A 20,025-nucleotide genomic window follows, 5' to 3' on the forward strand; every position below is an offset into this window, starting at 1 on the left:
GGCAAAATCTTTATTACAGAAAGATGTTTTCTCAAGGGCACAACACGGAGAAGCGTCATATGCAACAAATCTACACATACATAAATACACTTGTTTCGGTTTCCTGCCAGTGAATTACTATGAAGCAAATCATGTGACATGAAGCAGTATTTTTGGAAGTGCTTGGGGCCAGCTTAAGGCAGTCTATTGAGCACAGGGCATGAGATATTAACAGTAGGGTAGGGCAGTAAGTGTTTAAGCAAGTTATGTGGCCCATTTGGCTGCTGTTGGGGTAGTAAAATGTGGAAATTTACTTGATTTAATGGGCCCCAGTGAAACTGCTTGTGCTCCACCAATCGTAGGTAAGCCCCTGGGTGTGATGCACAAAATGCAAGCTCTAGAATCCCTCAAAAAGCACACTTAGTACTAATGCTGACCAGTTTCCCGAGTACCCTAAGGGGAATCACACAGGTACTTGCCATGTGTTACTAATACGGAGACATGCCTTGTCAAACTGTCTATCCTTTCCTCGGCTCACATAGGTGCTTCCGTTCTGTTGAGGAGTTTCTTAAGAGTTTAACAATTGAAAGGCTCTCCTGCAATTCGATTGAGTTTTGAATCACATTATGAATCTGGTGACAGTTCAACTAAGGGTGATTGTTGGGGGTGGTGTAACTAATAACTCCATATGACAAGAATACTAGTGATGAACTAATTCTTGTAGTCATACTTTGCTAATGAGTAGAATTTGCACCAGTGTTGATGGTGTTACTAAACTCCGCAGCACATACAGGCCAGCACAACTACCTGCACAGAACATACCATATGAAAGCCAAGATCCCCATAAGTTGCCAAACAAATATTTGTGGCTCAATGGGGAATTACCGCATGCATTAGATCTGTATAGAATGGGTCCTTTGGCTTTCCAGGAGCTACATGGATAGTGTTAGTGGAATTCACACCACACCCACATGTACAACATATGAATGCATATCAGTTAGGGAAATTGTTGTGGGAATCAGTCACAGTATACATACTGGGGCAGTGACTAATGTTAGAACTCCACTAATCACACATGTGCCTCCGACACAGACAATGGCCGTCATTACGAGGCTGGTGGTCACTCACCGTGGCGGTCCTTCCGCCGCAGACCCGGCGGTAAAGACTAACACATCACGTGTTGGGGGGCTTGGCAGATGGCAAGCCTTCACAACGCCGCCTGGCCCATCGGTGCGATCGCACCACTGCGATCGGTGGTGTGCACCTCCGACCCAGCTGCAAACCGCCAAGCTTTCTGTGGCAGTCATCCCACAGCGAAAACCATGGCTGTCATGCACACGGCGACAGGAATCTCGATTCCTGTCGCTGGCACACACATGCACACATGTCCCCACACATGCACCCATCCCCCCGCCCGTCCACACACTCACAAACACTCCCCCACCCCATGACGCATCCATGCATTCACATCCACACCCCTCAGCAAAGGCACACATCCACACAGACACACTCACTCGCAAACATGCACACAGTCACCCCCATTCACTCGCAAACATGTACTCAGACACCCCCACTCACTCACATTCATCCACACAGACACCCCCATACACATGCGCACACACATTCACATTCATTCGCATACATGCACACACTTACCACCCCCTCCCCTAACCGCAGATACGCACCCACACACACAGACCCCCCCTTTTGGACACCCACTTACCTTCTCCGTTGAGGAGGACATCCGGGAGGGGATGGGTCCTAGCGGTATTGCATCGCCAGCACCATCACGCCAGCAGAACTCCGCCACGCCGTATTATGGCTTGTTATACGAAGGGTGGAGTCCTGCTGCCATGGCGGTGCTGGCAATGCACCCACCTCTTTGGAGTTGGACTTCTGCCCAGCAATGGTCCTGCAAAAGAACCGCCCAAGTCATAATGAGGGCCAAAGTCTGCAGAGTATAAATGCAGTAATTGGCAAAGTGCCCACTAAGCGAGACAAAATACCACTACGGAATGCTTATAAAACTAGAGAATTAGAGGTAGTACATCCTCAGACAATGCCCCAAGACAAACTGAGAATATTGACTGTAGGTCTAATTACAACTTCAGCGGATGGAAAAGCCAATCCGCCAAAGTTCTGATGAGGAGGGTGCCGCCAATATGGCTGCCTCCCCGCTGGGGCCATCACGAGTTTCCCACTGGGTCAGCGGATGGAAGCTCAGTTTCCACCTGCCGGCGCAGAAGAAAACAGCCTACAGCATTGTCTCCGGCTCATAATAGAGCCATGGCAATGCTGTAGTGCATCGGGTGCTGCTACACAGACAGTGAACATTGTGAGGGAGACAGGCCGGGGGGGCTCCTGCACTGCACATGCCAAGTGCAGTGAAGGAGCCCCCTGGGGCACCCTGCACCCCGTCTCTGCCAGCCTTTTCATGGCCTGGTTACCACCATGAAACCGCTGGCGGAGAGGGGGGTCGTAATTCACACCGTGGCGCTGCAAGCAGTGCCGCACTGGCAGATTAGGACCCCCAGCACTACCAGCACCGCCAGCACTACTAGCACCGCCAGCACCGCCAGACCATTGTGTCAATGAAAACTGGTGGTGCTGGCGGTCTGACCGCGGTGCTACCGCAGCAGTCATAATGTGGCTGTCGGACCGCTGCTGCGACCCTAGCGGTCATAATGAGGCCCTATGTGTCTTCCACTCGGATTGAAGATTATAGTTCATGGGAAAGGTTATACACCATTACACATGATACATCCTATTCTAAACAATACAAAATTAACATAGGCTGCGCAGCAGTAGATTTGGAACTCTCCCAAGGTCACCCCGGACTATTAGTAGTAGTAGTGGAAATGAACTCTATTTAGTATCTGGAATTGGAAAGATTCCTAGCTAGGCCCGTCAAGATGAAGGAAGCAAAATCTCTTCCAGGAAGCCTCCAGGACTCCTCAATTAATATAATGCACAGCAGTTGTGTGTCAATAAGACCAGGACAGAAAGACTCAAAGTACCCAAAATCTAGAGTTTACAATTTTCCAGAACTAAGAGATACAGATTGATATTCCAGGAGAAAAAGTACTGTCTGATAACCCAGTCATTTCGCAAATAATCATGTGGAGGGAATGGACACCTTATTAACAAAAATAATTCTTGACAAGGATGTCCTGAGCTAAACTTGCAGAAGAGGTCCAAATTGCAAATAGGTAAGGACAAAACAGAAAAAGGTTGCAACAAGCCAAAGAATGGAGACATGAAGACACTCAGCCAGCGTCCAGGATAACCTATAGCTAAGACACAAGGCACAGGGCTTGAACATATCTTATGCACAACCACAGGCTTAGCATCCATGGACCATCACCAGGAAGTCAGACAGTGACACGAGGCTCAGGACAAATGGTGGCCTACTTATAACCCCGATGCCCAGTACCTCCACCTCCTTCATCGATCCTGTGCTGCTGCTGTCATTTTCCCTTAGACATCTAATGCCCCCTCTTTCAATGGTGAGACCACAGATCCTCCAAAGGTTACCAGAGCATCCAGATAATAAATAGCTTCACAATGGACCCAATGTAGGACAGTTCAGACTGGGATGATGTAGTTATGGCAGTGTGTGGTGAAGGTCAGATTATTAGTGGCACGCTGAATAACTTTTATCAGGATTTAATAGACATTTCAACAAATCTTCCAGAAGTGTGTTTCCAGAAGTGCTTGAAGCATAGTCTAACATTAGGATGTAGATTTCATAATTTTCAGAAGCTGCACCCAGTTCAGATTTATTTCTTATTAATTTACTGTGTTAATCAATTAACAGAGTTAATCCAACTGAGTTTGTGAATGTATGATACTAACACAAGCGTGAGTCAAATTTAAGTTAGGGTGTTAGATGGATTGATTTAGAGTTTGGAGGATGGCGTTACTCGGATAGCTCATCCGCAGTATTATGATCCCATTATATCCTACGGGCATCGTAATATGGCAGGTGGGATATCTGTCACATTTGTGATGGAGTAACCCATCCGTCAAACTTTAAATCAGAACCTTAGGCCCATATTTATACTTTTTGACGCTAAACTGCGCTAACGCAGTTTAGCGTCAAAAAGTTTTGCGCCGTCTAACGCCATTCTGAAGCGCCAAGCGGGCGCCGTATTTATGGAATGGCGTTAGACGGCGCAATCAGACCGGCGCTGCCTGGTTTGCGTGGGAAAAAACCACGTAGACCAGACAGCGCCGGCGTAGGGGGAAAATGGCGCATGGGCGTCTTAAAATGGGGCAAGTCAGGTTACGTCGAAAAAATCGTCTTAACCCGACTTGCGCCATTTTTTAACGACGCCCATCCCCCATCAACATGACTCCTATCATTGTAAAGATAGGAGTCATGCCCCCTTGCCCAATGGCCATGCCCAGGGGACTTCTGTCCCCTGGGCATGGTCATTGGGCATAGTGGCATGTAGGGGGGCACAAATAAGGCCCCCCTATGCCACCAAAAAAAAATATAAAAAATAAAAAATTATACTTACCTGAACTTACCTGAATGTCCCTGGGGTGGGTCCCTCCATCCTTGGGGGTCCTCCTGGGGTGGGCAAGGGTGGCAGGGGGGGTCCCTGGGGGCATGGGAGGGCACCTGTGGGCTCATTTTGAGCCCACAGGCCCCTTAACGCCTGCCCTGAGCAGGCGTTAAAAAGTGGCGCAAATGCGCCGTTTTTAGCCACGCCAACTCCCTGGCGTCTCTTTTGCCCGGGAGTATAAATACCACGTAAAGGCCTGGGAGTCATTTTTTAGACGGGAACGCCTCCCTTGCATATCATTAACGCAAGGAAGGGGTTCACGCTAAAAAATGACGCACATTCCGGGAACTTTGGCGCTATTCGCCTCTAACGCCATAGTATAAATATGGCGTTAGTTGGCGTTAGTTTAGCGTCGAAATTGCGTCAAAAAAAACGACGCAATTTCGGCGCAAACGGAGTATAAATATGGCCCTTAATGTATTCATTTAACTCTTTTATGCACATTGATAAATAGATAAATTGATAAATAGAAAATCAGGAGTTCAGATCAGGAGATTTTGCCAGTTGTGCAGCATGCAGATGATTGTCTGATCTTTAAATATTACAGAATTTCAGCTCTCACAACGCCATCACCAGCTGCTCATCAAAGAACAGGCTGATTTTTAAGTTTTGACCTAGTTACATTGAGGTCTGTGTAGACAAGGCCTTATGCACTTTGGTGGTCCTTCTCTTTCGTGCAACCTGGGTGGGTCCTCTTCTCAAGCAGACATGAGCAATTCCAAGTTTCTGGTACATAGCTTCCTTTCTGTTTACTGCTCTACTCTTAGGGATGTTTTGCTCCTAACAACAAAGAAAGCTAAGGGTTTCATAAAGACATTTCTACATAAACATCTTTTACGTTTTACAATCTTTTCCCCGATTTTGAAGTCATAGTTTAATAAGGATGTTAAGTTGGCCTGAATCATGGTCATAATTGTAATAAGGAGAGATTAATAAAACAAATACAATTATCATATAAACCTTAATCAGAAAAAATATTTTGGCATTAGACAGTAATGCTAAAAACAGACCCTTGAGGGCACCATAACAAAAATATCATTTGTAAGAAACATGTTCATGTAACCATATTGTTAGCCCCCAGAGGGCATAACCCCATGAAAAAGGAGAAAATAATGATGTGTAACCATATACTTAGCACCTAGAGGGCATTTGTAGAGCTTGCAGACCTACTGCAATGATATTACAAACAAGACATTTAAAACAAAACATTTCCCAGCTGTAAAACAAATGTTCTAGCCATGACACTGAATGGTGGGAGTGGTTATTATTTTGGTGTCCCCACTAACCTACTGAGGGGACCCAGAGATGATGTAGACAGAAAGAGTGTTTTTAAGGTGGTCCCATTGTCCTAGGCCCACCACAGGCTGAGTTATGAGGAAAAATGTTTTGTAAAAGTAATGCCCTGCAAAGCATTATGTGGCAAGTTTTTGTTCTGTGAATATTATAGTGTGTTGACTGCAATGCTCAGAACAGCCCCTAGAGGATACCACAATAAAAATAGCATTTGGAAGAAACAGGGCCATGGATTCAAAAAGTCAGCCCTTAGAGAGTATGACCACATGAACAAAGAATGGAAGAAAGTTAAGGCGTGTTATATTGGAGTCCCCACTAACATAATGTGGGGTCCCAGAGATGAAGTAGACAGAAAGAGCAGATGCGTAGAACAGCCCCTAGAGAACACAACAATAAAAAAAGCATTTGTAAAAAACATGGTCATGTAACTATAAAGTTAGCCACTAGAGGGCAGTATCACACAGAAATAAAATGGCATTAAATAATGCAGCATAACCATGTATTTAGCCCATAGAGACCATAGTGAATTACACATTTTCAGGGATAGCAGGCCTATAACAATGATATTACAAACAAGTCCTTTAAAATTCAAGCTATTCCCAGCTGTAGAATAAAAGTTCCAGCCATGAAAGTGCTTAAAAGGACACTGAATGGCGGGAGGAGTTATTATTTTGGGGTCCCCACTAACCTAGTGTGGGAACCCAGAGATGATGTAGACAGAAAGAACACGTCGTGCTGAACGTTTTGTAGGTGATCCCATTGATCTAGGACAACCACAGGCTGAATTATGAGCAAAAATGTTTTGTGAATGCAATGCCCTGCAAAGCATTATGGGGAGAGTTTCCTGAGTTTAGTGAATATTGTAGTATGAGCTGTTCCACTGGGCCGTTAGAGTCACTTTCACATTGAGGATTTCTGTTTTATGTAAAGCATTCCAAATTTCAAGTGTTTTAAGGGGAGAGCCACAAGAAATTATTCTGATTAGATAACTGTGAACAAAGTAACCAGCGGTTCAGTACCGTCAGTCTAATTCATGCTGTTGTGCCTGTTTGCACTGTGAGCGCCATGGCCGCCATGCAGCACGAATGGAGAGACAAAAGAAAAACAAATAGTTTGCCCACGCTGAAGTATATGGGCAATCGTGCAATAATCCATGTGACAGGGGCAGTCTGCAAGGTGTGATAAAAACAGCCTCAAGGCGGGACAAACGTAAAGCATTTACCAATGACATCAAGTGATTTTAGAAGGGCAAGCCCAGGAATGAATGAAAGTGATAGGCGTGAGATGGCCATGGTTAAAAGCCCACAATACTTACAACAGGTGAAACCGCTTGCGCGCTCGACCTAAGAACTATTTTTATCATTTCAAAAGCATGACTACTTGTAAACATCAAAGGTGGATATTGAACAGTATGTATTTATGTTGAATCTGCAATAAACATTAATGATGACTGCTTGACTAGAACACATTGTCTGTGTATTGAAAGACTCTCTTGACAGACACGAAAATAGTCATCTTATGAAAGAAAAGCTCACCGTTTTTGTGTCTTCGGTTTCTATTTGAAGCATATTACAATATAAAATACTACAAAAACCTTGTGTACTGTACTAACAAAATTGGGGCTACCTGGCCAACATTAAAAAATCCATAAAGAAGTTACACAGCTGTGTTATGTTCTAAAGAAAAGCACAGGCACGTGACAGCTCAAAGCACCCTCTCCCCTACCCTCACCCTGCCTAGTTGACATCTCACACTCCTCTCTGTGCACTCCCCTAGCCAGGCATACATGAATCCAACCTTCAAGCTGTAGATTGCATTATTGCTAGTGTTTTCTTATGGATTTATCCTAGCCCAAAATCTGCACCTCACTTGGAATTGTCCCTGACCTGCTCTCTGTCCTCTCACACCTCCCCTTGGAAAGAGCTTTGTGACCTCTCATCATAGACCAAGCAATGGATCCACTAATGTTCTCTCTAGCTGTCACTGTCTCTGGAATCTCTGATGCTACTCAATCCTTCATTCTAAGTTCATAGGGAACTTCAATGCAGTAGTTTTGCACCCAAAATTACAATATGGCGGTGACTGCATGATGTGGAATTACCTTGGCATGCTCACTTTTTCTCCATGATATGTATTTTTGCACGCAGTCCCCAAATTTAAGGTTGTTTCCAGGAACAAATTCCATTAGGTGTGCCCCAGGGTCTTGTCCACTACTTATTTTGGAAAAGATTAAGTGTCGGGACCTGAGGTATTTCACATGGGCTCACTGAGCTTGCACTAGCCACATATCACTTTAAATTCTAGGAGGAAGCCCTAATTATATCATATTTTTTAGGTCATGTTAAAAAGTTAAATCATCCACTAGATAACTCTACTAATAAAATGCACAACCAGCATCACCATGTAGTGGATTTCACTGAATAGGTGCCAGTGTTTATTAATAAGTACTGGCGCTGAGCATCGGCAAACACTGGCACAAATTAAGCACTGGAATTTTCTCTTTGGAAAACAAGGTAGAGTTTAATCTCATGCAAAGTTAGTACATACTTGTAATAGCAATTCAAGCAGAAACTCCTGTTTCTGCCGAAATCAGTATTACCACCAAAGGAATCAGGACGTTGAGATTCAAAACATGGATCTATTAGGCCATCTGGAATCAGACCTACTCTTTCTCTTGGGTCCAGGGCAGGAGAAGGAACAAAATTCCAGAACAAGATGTGGGCAGAATTCTAGAAGTTTCTCCCACTTCAAAGCTGACTCCAGGTATAAATATTAGACCTGCAGACCTACTCTTCAGTGCACACCTGGACCAGTGGATACTACAGAAGAAGGACTGCACGGCTGCTGGAGGCCTGCCCTAGAACTTCGACAGCCTGCAATGACTGACAGCATGACACTCCACAACGACCATCTGAAACACACAACAAGGTCCTTGTGCTACAGTGAAAACCACCCGTAACGATTTCCCTCCTCCATTTTAAACTGGACTCCGCATGCATGACTTTAGACTTTGAGACGGTGACTTTTTCAGCTGAACTAACCTAGTCCTTGAGCTTGTGACTTTCCCCCAGTCTAGCACTGCTGCTGGAGGCACCCCTGCTGTCGATGGAGGAAGACTGGGCCTACTCCCTTCATCCTAGGCTCCTTGAAGTGACTCCTAGGGTCAAGCTGATGGACATCCTGTTCAGAGCTGCAGGCACCTAACAAGCTCCAGAGGCTTCCCTATCACTGCCCGGCTGACTTGCTGCACTAGACCTCCCTAAACCTGCAACTGGACACGTCTGAGCACTCATGGCTTCTGTTAGAGTGAACCCCTGATCCCCAAGTGGCATCTCCTCAGGTCCTGGGCCCTTGATTGGCATTAGAGTTCACTCATCTGAAGTAAAAGGAGAAATCCTGAAGATTTCAGCTCTTCACGACCACGAACATGCAATGCAAAGCTCTGGTGTGCATGACTGTTCCTGCTACAGTGACCTCCCGAAAGAGAGAGATCTGCACTTTGTGCTACTGCATCGACAGGCCTTGGTGTCTACCAATTCAAAGCTGTAGCATCGACCGTCCATGACGTCTGATAGGATCTTCACACTACGTCCGTCTGTTAGGGACGGTCTGCTCTTAGCACTATAGCAGCGATCATCTGCAGCATCTTTCTCTGCTTCTCGCAGTCTCCTCCAACGTGAACTGGGCACTTCATGCCAGACTTTGAGAAGGTAACTTTTTCAGCGGATATAACCTGGTCCCTGAATCTGGCCTGCACTCAATTGTGGTCAGCCTGAACTTGTAACTTTCCCCCAGTCTAGCATGACCAGATGACTGTGAGTGGCACTTTGTGCTTTTAGGCGCTATACTTCCCAAAATCTTTCAAACTGCATGTCTCCTTTTCTACTGCATTTTTGTTGTTTTGGTATCAAATAATTTATTGAATTCTGCTCTATTTTTCCAAATTGGTGCTGGATTTCTCTTGTGTTGTGTTTATAAGTGAACACTTTAATGCTGTTTGTGTGCTCTATAAACATTTTATGCATTGTCCTTAAGTTAAGACTAACTGCTTTTGTACCAAGCTACCAGTGACTTTTTGTGACTTGTCCTGATAAGGATTGTGCGTAGTGCTTGAGTAGCGTTTCACCTCCCTCAACCAATACCCTAATTTCTCACAAGGCACAGAAAATTATTGTAAAGTGAAAACTCTGTATTTTTTCCTTTCCTTTTGACATTAAATGCCTGAGAATAGAGTTCTAAAGCAGCATAAAAGAACCACTAAGGTTACTGAATCACAACACAAAAATACTCCTTCCTTAAGCCACACTACAAGTCAACAAACTTACAGCCAAGGACTCCCCCACAGTGTCAACTAACATGCGTCATCTCATCAGTGTGTGACGCGCCACATAAATGCAATTACAGTTCAGCACAATATCTATCAGAATACAGTTTAATATAGCCTGATTTAGATCTCAGCGAATTGGTCACTCTGTCGCAATGGTGATCGATATCCCACCCGCCTGGTGTTTAGATTTCGGCAGACGGGATATCCGTCACCGTAGCGACGGTGCAACCTCCCCTCATCCCCGCTGAAATCTAAATCAGGCCCATAGTTAAAACAACATGGCACCCAGTGCAGCACCATTAATGCCTGAGAAGGCTTCCCCCTAGGCTCCAAGAAGGTGACCTCCTAGCACTCCATGAATTCGCACTAGGGCCAATGAAAGACCTCCACAAAGTGGCTTCTGGTACCCAGAGCTCGTGCTGTCTTTGTGCTTCTAGCCATCATGGCAGCGAGCAGACCCAATGGATGTCTTCATAGATTATTATGTTTCCTACATTCATTCATTTGCCCTGACGTTTTGTCTTATGTGCTCTTTGCAGGTGCAGTGGGAATGCATAAACCCGAAGTACAAAACAAAAAAGAAGAATTACAAGAATTCGGGTATCGTTATCCTCAACCTGTGCAAGGTAAGGGGACAAAGCACCTTACTTCTTCAACTGTCCAAACCTTTCACCTGGCCAACTGCTTCCTGCTTTACTTCTTGTCAAACTCGTGTCACTGGCAAATGGAGGACGGTAGAGTGCAGAAGACGGTAAGAGGCATATTTATTAAAAGTTATTGCACCACTTAGCGTCCCCTAATGACACCATGTGTGCACCATATTTAATATACAGCGCACCATGGCGGTAGTTTAGGAACTAACCAGTTTGGCGCTTTGCAGGATTAGCGTAAAAAATTTTGACGCTAATCCTGCAAGGCACCCAGGGGCCCATTGTAACCAATGGGAGCCTTCTTTTAACACCTCCTCAGAGCAGGGGAATGGCTCCTTTGCATATATTATGCATGGTGCAGGCATAATGTAGCACAAAGGGTTACAAAGTGGCGCAATGCATGCATTGCGCCACTTCGTAAATATGGTGCAGCGGTTTTGGCCATCTAACGCCACATTAGCGTACAAAAATGATGCTAATGTGTCATTAGAATGGCACTAGGCCCTCTTAAATCTGGGCCTAAGTGTCTTGTTTCCCTCTCATTTTCACAATGGAGATGTTACATGCATAAATCGATTTAACTTCACATGATATTACACCTGTATGATGTAATATTATGAGGGGCGAAAAATAGGTGGAACCTAAACACGTATTCATTTGTGGGAATTTACAAATACTTAGAAGTCATATTTCCACCCTGAAATCAATCAGGGTTTTACTTCTGTCAACAGCAGAAGTACATCTGCCCCCAGGTTAGAATGGGGCGGAGTACTTGACAAGAGTGCAGGGGGAAAAAGCTTCTTTATGGGCTATATATCTTGCAGTTGAAGAAAAAAATATATCCTGTGCAATTGCGTGTTTACACATGCATAATAGTACAACATCTGCAATTAAGCATGTGTTGTTGTTTGCACTTTTGAGAACTGTTGAAAAGCTGTAAGTTTCGCTTTCTATAATTGCACCTCAAATTTTTGAGAGTTCAAAGAAAAATCATAAATCTGCCTCAAACGTAAGTGGGAGCCTATGAGTGCAGTCTTACAATTTTGTTTTGCAAATCAGAGCAATACTGCACCAGTGGTTTAGAATTACAACCATCCTCAAAAGTGAGAAACCTACACCTATGTTTCCTTGTTCATTTTGAGTAGATTCAGGTTTTAGGGGATCCACAGAAATATCTCAGGATTACACATGGAAATCTACAAGTCACTCTTTCATTCTGCAATGCTGCTGTTTTTTTTTTTATTCCTGTAGACAATCGACATGATTAAATGTGACAGAAATACTCCTTAAAAAATAAAATAATTTTCTCCATTAACAAAATGTCTCTCCTGTGATAAATCCCTTCTCCTATAGTGGCATGAAATATGGGGTGTTTGGAAAACTCTTCAACCACATTTGAACAGTATGAAGAAATACACCATGGAGGCGTGTGGGTCCCACCATGTCCACCCCTGTCTTTGAAGTTATTTCTGCAATAAGTACACAAACCTAGTGTTTGAGCTACAGCAGTAAATTCCCCCTGTGGGCATCAAAGTCTGTAAATCAGGATCTGCCTTTTGCCCTATTCCATGGTAATTTTCATGCTCCCCCTAAATTCAATCCAGGTGTGCATAAAATGTTGGGAATCGACTTGTAAGATTGTGGCATTAGTTTACCGAAATTTACAAGGGTTGGGGACCCCAAAGTCATGGAGTGAGACGTACTGAGGAGAAAGAGGAGGTGGACGCGTGCCCTAACAGTAAAACCTGCTGTTCTTGGAGCTGGGGAGCCAGGGTCCAGTTCCAACTGGGCTCAACGTCCTGTGATTTTGACAAATCACTGATTTAGATTTTGGTGGCCAGGTTACTCAGTCACAACGGTGATGGATATCCCATCCGTCAAAATATAAATCCCAATATTTCCCATTGGATTTATATTTCGGCGGATGGGATATCCGTCACTGCTGTGAGGGATTAACCTGTCCGCTGAATCTAAATCAGGCACTGAATCTCATTCCAGAAATATGCAATGTTATCTGGTGCTCGTGTAAAGCCTTCTATTGCACACGTGCCAAGCTTGTACTATATAAAAAAATAAAAACTGATATCCCGTAGCCGAGCAACCAATCCAAACTCATCAACACATTTGCATGCATACACTACATATGGACCAGGTAACATAAAAGGCAGGATACTGTTTTTTATTAAAGAAAGTGATGTCACAAGTTTATTAAATAAGGTAATGAGTTAGCTTAGAGGTGATCTAACAGCAGTCAGTGATCATACAAACAAGCAGCAGAGCAACAGACACTGAAGCAATACTCAAAAGACTTCAAATGGGTTACCCCAATTCTGGAAACCACTGTTCAGGGGAACGTACCATCCACTGAAGGTGGAGCGAACACAGGCCAGCCCAAAAACTGCTCAGGCATGCTAATCTTCCAGTGAATACAGGGGCACCGTCACTTTCACCAGGGTCCCGCCGAATGATTGCAGAGATATTCTCACAAGCCTCCACCCTTTAGGCACATTTCTCATAATTGGAGATGTATTGTCATGAATCCCCCTTTTCTGGCCATATTGCCCAGGTTGATTTTGAGAAGCAACTCCATCGGATCTCCACCAAGCCTCAGAGGGCTGCAGCCAAATTCCACTGAGACCTCCACCCATTGCCTGCTACCGCGGACTACTTGTTAATTGCAAACAAATACAAAACATACGTGGTCACAGCAAAAGGCACTAATGGAGGATAGACCTCCCGGCCCCACCCGGAAGTAATCTAAAAGCAGGAGTGAAAGGGTTCAATAGCAAGATCCCATGATTGCCTAGGCCTCCTTTGTAGGAGGGCTTGGGACTATATATTGCACCTTATAAAATACACCTCCCAGGGTTTAGAATTTATCAGGAGCAATAAATAGCATCTGTTTAGACTTAGATTTTAATGTAATCCTTACCAGAGCAAAATCTGCAATGGACAGCAAAATCTTTCTGTTTTCTTTTACCGAACGGAGAGGTATTTAATGCACCTGGGGCCAGATGTAGCAAAGGTTTTTCCCCATTCTGTGTCTATGGGAAAAAGTGTTCGTACATATGGCCCCTGGTTATTACTGAATGCAGTAAATACCACACGACTCAGAATTCTGACCACTGAGCAACAGGGGTTATACAGAAGTTGGACAATATTGGCCAATTTACAATCAGGGCCATTGAAGGAAATAAAGGGATGTTCCGATTCCTAAGACCTTTTTTAAAAAAAATCAGGGCCCAAAGTTGCTCCTTAAAGAACATTTAAAGACAGGAACAAGACCTCATGAATTTATCCACTACTACAAGAGGCCCTAGTACACAGGAGTTAATTCCTTGTTCAGTAGCAGAAATTACACCTGTAAAGATTCGTTGGCCACTAGACGCACTGAATACAGAGCAGAAAAAAACATGAGTGTGCCACAGAACAAATACTGTATTGCCTTTCTGATACATTGGCCCTCGCATATCAGGCTCTAGTCATTCTGCAGGCGAAATCTCTAATTTGTGGCCAAATAAGGATTACAAACTGGAAATTTATATTGCCACCTGGGCTGTCATCCTGTACGATTTTCACCGGGAAACTCTGATGCAAATTGGGCAGAAAGGTTTGTGCAACTTGAAACTTGGAGACCTCAGGTAATTGTGGCATTTCCCTGCTCCTTTCTTACAATTGCAATCTGGAGATACCCACCCACAGTCGTAAATGTATTTTTATTCGTTAAAATACCGCATTTGGAAATCAGTAGTTGATATTTATGAACATAAATTTCACTTTTTTAACCTTCAGGAAAAGTGTTCGAAACTTAGCTTTAGAAAGCAGATAATTTAAAAATATTTACCCAAATTATAATGCAATGTAATGTTTAAAAATATGTGATTGGTAAAAGTGCCTGCACTCTGCAACACACGTAAAAAGATGAAATATTATTGTTTGATTGAAAAATAAATAATGCTGCACTTCAATTTTGATGACAGTGAAACTTGAACAGTGCAGAAATTATGAGAAAGTGTGACATAATAGCCTGCAAAGCAAGAACGGACAGACAGACAAAAACGAGTTATAACAAAGAAATGTTTGGTTCACCTCTGAAAGTTTGGCCACAACAGAAAAGATCTATCAGAAAAAAGATATAAAGTGTTTTTGAACAAATTCCACCCAACAACATATGTTCTATTCTTGTAATTCTGCCCCTTCTTTCTACCTGTATTTTCTCACCCTCCATTAATTGCATGTCTGCTCTTCTCCATCCAGTTTTTTCAAGCAGAGTCTGCGTGCAAGTATTATTCACTGACAAATCCTTACCTATTATTTTTTTTCTATATGTTCACAGATCCACAAGATGCATTCTTTCTTAGACTACATAATGGGTGGATGCCAAATACAATTTACAGTAAGTAAATTCCAAGTGGAGTGGGGGATTGGCACATGTTTATGGAATTTGCACTTTCACTAAGAGCGGGGAGTTCTTTGTTCAAATGATGTAATTCTTGACTAGGGAGAGGCGTATCCTAATCTGCCATCAGATTTGATACTTCTGGTCTGATAAGCATATTAATTTACTTAGTTGACTCTTTGTTAGGTGATCATTGAGTGGTCCCCTATGGGTATTTGATGTTCTCCTGCAGTTTGTATTAAGTTGGAGACAATCATACCAATAATCTAGGTAGCTGGTTGTTGGGAGTGGGAAATTGGATGGTGCATAGGTTCATAGATGTGTAATTTTAGTATTATTTATGTGTGTATGTATATAATATTTATGTAGTCTGAACCAATCCAAAAGGCAGTGGAATGCTGTATATGGTCAAAGACAAGCTTAAAGACAATGAGTGATAGGAGGGTTGTTGAGGTTACTGCATAGTGATGTAGTGTTCTTTAAATAGATGTCTTCAGGTTTTTCCTGAGTTAGAGCAGAGTTGGGGTGGTCCTTATGCCCATAGGAATGCTTTTCCAAATCCTTGGTACATACGTGGCAAAAGCCTGCTGTCTTGCTTTTGATTTTTTTATACTTCTCGGTCTGCAGTCTGATGGTGTACTTGCTGTGGGTGTGTAGAGAACCACCAGAGATGTGAGCTTATCTGCAAGATAAACAGGGGTGATTGTTTTGGTGGATTTGCAAATGATGCAACTGGTTTTGAAGATGGTGCAAGACAACAAGGGGAGCCAATGGAGTTTCATCTGGATAGGGTTGATCATATTTGTTAAGTCCCTGGATGAGACGTGCTGCAGTATGTAGGATAAGTCTAAGGTGTGCAAGAATAGAGTCTGGGAGGCCATGGAGTAATCCATTAAGACCATCCACACACATGAGAACAAGAGCTTCAACAGCAGTTCTGAAGTAATGTTCCAGGAGAAACGGCTTGACTTTCTTTAGAAGTCAAAGCAGGTTTTTGGCCATATTTGTATGTTTTTGCAATGTGTTCGTTGACAGTGAGGTTGGTGACCAAGGTGAAGCCAAGTGACTTGGAATTCACTGAATGTTGGAGTTTGAAGCCATCAAGGTCCATGAGACAGGTTTGTACTGAATCTTGTTTGTTGTTCTTGGGAAATAAGAGGAATACTGTCTTGGATGAGCAGAGCTTCAAATAAGTTCTAGACATCAAGGTATGGATGAAATGCAAGCCATGTCTCAGACATTGACTGTCTAAAGCAGAGAAAACGTTCTAGTCGGATTGTGTATCAACATCTTATTGATGAACCTTGGTGCTATCTGTGAGTAGTGCACCAAGTGGCTCCATATAAAGGCTGAACATGATAGGAGACTGTATGAACCCGGATGACTCCACAGGAGATAGGGATCTTTTGTGGCCTGGGGGGTGGCCACGTGAACAAACTGGTGTCAGTTGGAAAAGTAGGATGAGAACAAGTGAAGGACATTGCCGATTAATTCCAACAAGACTCCGGGGTTTGTATGAAGGTGGGATAGTTGACTGAGTCAAGCTGAAAGGTCAAGCAATATCAGGAGGCAGGATTCATCCTAATCTGTGGTTAGAAGGGCATCATATACAATGTGTAAGGTAGCAGTCTCCATTATGTGATCTGAAACCACACTGATAGTTGTGCAGGAGATGGTTAGCATTGTTGGGATCTGTGAGCTAAACATAGGCTGCCTTTTCAATGATCTTGCCAATGAATCGTAGGTGAGTGGTGGGCCAGTCGTTGGCAAGATCAAAAAGGTGTAGACTAGGTTGCTTTCGGAATGGGATGATCTGGCCTATTTTGAGAACTAATGGGAAGATGCCTTGAGTGAGGGAGGTATTGACAATTTTAAGGAGGGTTAAGAGAGCATTCCCAGCGAGAGCTTTGAAGGATGACAGTAAGACTTGATCTTCACAAGAAGTGGTTTTCAGGGAGCTGAGCATGTGAGTGAGATCTGGAAGAGATTGTTCTTAAAAGAATGACCATTGCAGGATTATACGGAAATGGGTAGGTGTAAGGTACAAAGCTGGCTTAGTGTCATCGATGTACTGTCACAGCGTCTGTATTTTTTCACTGAAGAAGATGTTGACAGTATTGCACTTTTCTGTGGAGTGAGAAACAGGTGGGTCCGGCAGGGGTGTGATGCAGGGCTTGATTGTCGTGAACAGTATTCTGCTGCTGTTGGTGGCTTAATTCTTTGTGCTAGTATAGTATTTTGCTTTGGCTAATGTAATTAGCTGTCTGTGTGTTGTGTGGAGGAACTTCAGTATCTAGAGGTCTTGAGCAGTTCAGTTTTTCTTCCATTTTCTTTCCTGTCTGCAGATGGATCGTTTATTGTCAGCAAGGTCTTTAGTGTACTAGGGTGCTGAAGGCTTTGGCTTACACGTGCATGTTGCAAATCAAACATGTGTGTTCACATAGCTATTCAAAGAATTGTTGAAGATGTTTAGAAGGGCGTAGGCATTGGAAGTGAAGCTAATAAAGTGAAAGATGAGTTGAAGCACTAGCTTGTTTATTGAGAACTCTTTTAAGGATCTAATGGTTTAGTCTTCTCTTTTGGGCTGACCTTTTTTTCTTGGTAAGAGGCTGAGCAGTGAGATAGGGAAAGCAAAGGTGTTGGTCCACTCTAGGGTGAAGGTTATTTGCATTGGATTGTTGGTGATGTTGAGAAGACAACGTTCAGGATATATCCTTTGAAGTGTTCAGCTGTGTGACATGCTGTACCACGTAGAGTGTATTGCTCATTTTAAAGATGGTGTTTCTTGCTCGTTTTTTAGCTTTTGTTGTCTAGTAGTCTGAAGTCACTCAAGAGGGTGTTGTGGGCATGTCGCATGAATGAGGAGGTTTGGAGATTTAAAACTGTATCTATGAAGTCCTTGTTGTACCTGAGAGGCCTGTAAATGAAAAGGGGAGTGGCAATCTAAGTTGCAGAGACTAGGAAATGGCATGTGAGAAGTTGTGTTACTTGTTTGTCAAATGTGCAGGACCAGGTGGACTAAACAATGACAGTGAGGCCTCTTCCTTTCTATGTGCATGGTTAAAATGATGGATGCTGTAGCCTGTCAAAAGGAGGATGTCTAGGATGTGCGAAGATGTAGGTGTGAATTATGTTTCTCTGAGGTGTCAAGCATGATGCACATGATTTCATCTTATCTTGTCATTTTCAGTGGAGCAGGGGTGTTGGCCCAAACTCTTTCTCACCCTAACATGCCGAACTAGAAAATGCTTGTGTCCGTGCCCCCGCCACCTTTTTATGGGGATGCTTGGGTGTTGGGATGCCCTGGAGAGTTGATTGAAGTAGGAAGAAGGTAGGCAGTGATGTCACTTACTGTGAGAAGGATGATGGGAAATGTAGTGGTGTCACTACCTGTGCAGATGATGTTGGAAAATTGAATCATCTTGCTTGGATTATTATTTTAAAGGGGGTTTTGGCAGGATTCCAGTGATATCACTTGCTATGCAGATAGATGATGGGAAATGTATTGGTGTCACTTCCTCTGCAGATGATGATGGAAAATGAAGTCCTCTTGTATTTTCTTGGAAGGTTTTGGCGGAAAACTGCTGATGTTACTGTCTGTGCAGATGGGTGACGTGAAATCCAGTGATGGGAAATGTAGGGCCTGATTTAGAACTTGGAGGACAGGTTACTTTGTCACAATGGTGACAGATATCCCGTCTGCCAAAATCTACTTCCCATAGGCTATAATGGGATTTAGATTTCCGCAGATGGGATATCAGTCACAGTTGTGACGGTGTAACCTGTCCGCCAATTTCTAAATCAGGCCTTAAGTCTTCCTGCTTGGCTTCTTCTTTTAAAGACAGTTAAAAATATATAACGATATTTAGAACAGGTTAAAGCCAATTATATAAATCCTGGTGTATGCTCATACCATACTAACCGCACTATGTTAGTGGAAAGGGGCGGAGACTGCAATTGTCACAGAAGCTAGGGTAAGGGCATTCATCACCATGGTAATGCATATTTTCTTATTTTGCAGATGCCAGGTTTGTTGGCACTTGCAGAATATGCAGTGCCCTAAGTGCTTCTCAGTTAATTGAAATAATGTCACTCTTTGCAAAGAGACAGTTTTTTTTTCAGGTGCAATATTCTAACATAGTCTGCCATTTAAATATTACCTGGTACCGTATTTATCGGCGTATAACACGCATTTTTTCTCCCTGAAAATAGGGGGCAAATGATGTGTGCTTGTTATACGCCGATATAATGTTACGTTTTTTTTTTCTGAAATGTCCTCTTAAAATGAGGTGCGTGTTATACGCCGGTGCGTGTTATACGCCGATAAATACGGTAATTCTGTTGTGGCTTGTGATGAGAGCAACCACTGGCCAGAATGATTGCCAGAAGTGATATATTCCTTTGCTTCTTTTTACAACATCCTAACCTGACCCCTAATAAACCTCTTCTAGTGACCCCTGGTTTCTTGACACCTAGTCACAATTTCCTTCTAGTAGTAAGTGGGTTTTAAATTGAATGTAATCAAAAATTGGCAGAAAAATGCAACCAAACATATACCGCAATATTCTAAGCAACAGTGCATATATTAGGCACTGTAGAATGAAGTACAAGACTGACAGCATGAGATAAAATGCAATTTCTTGTGCTACAAACAACACCTTAGCACTTTATTCTCCAGAAATATTGTAATTGTCTAAAAAGATGAGTTTTCTGAATTTTTGAATGTCATATTTTTAATTTACAAAACTATTAAATCATTCATAGCATTGGCAAGCTTCATGAATCCACAGTTAACATGGTCAATGG

General features: G+C 43.2%; 1 protein-coding gene across 1 annotated transcript in view; it reads left to right on the plus strand.

The window, feature by feature from the left end:
* Nucleotides 1–20,025, plus strand: part of CPNE4 (copine 4) — a 1,215,102-nt gene that overhangs the window by 1,001,234 nt on the left and 193,843 nt on the right. Inside the window, exons 9-10 of the mRNA XM_069211919.1 lie at nucleotides 10,710–10,796; nucleotides 15,157–15,216. Of these exons, the coding sequence (XP_069068020.1) occupies nucleotides 10,710–10,796; nucleotides 15,157–15,216 (147 nt within the window). The remainder of the gene's footprint in view (nucleotides 1–10,709; nucleotides 10,797–15,156; nucleotides 15,217–20,025) is intronic.

Source organism: Pleurodeles waltl, chromosome 10 (genome assembly GCF_031143425.1).
Source record: "Pleurodeles waltl isolate 20211129_DDA chromosome 10, aPleWal1.hap1.20221129, whole genome shotgun sequence".
Classification (NCBI taxonomy): Eukaryota; Metazoa; Chordata; class Amphibia; order Caudata; family Salamandridae; genus Pleurodeles; species Pleurodeles waltl.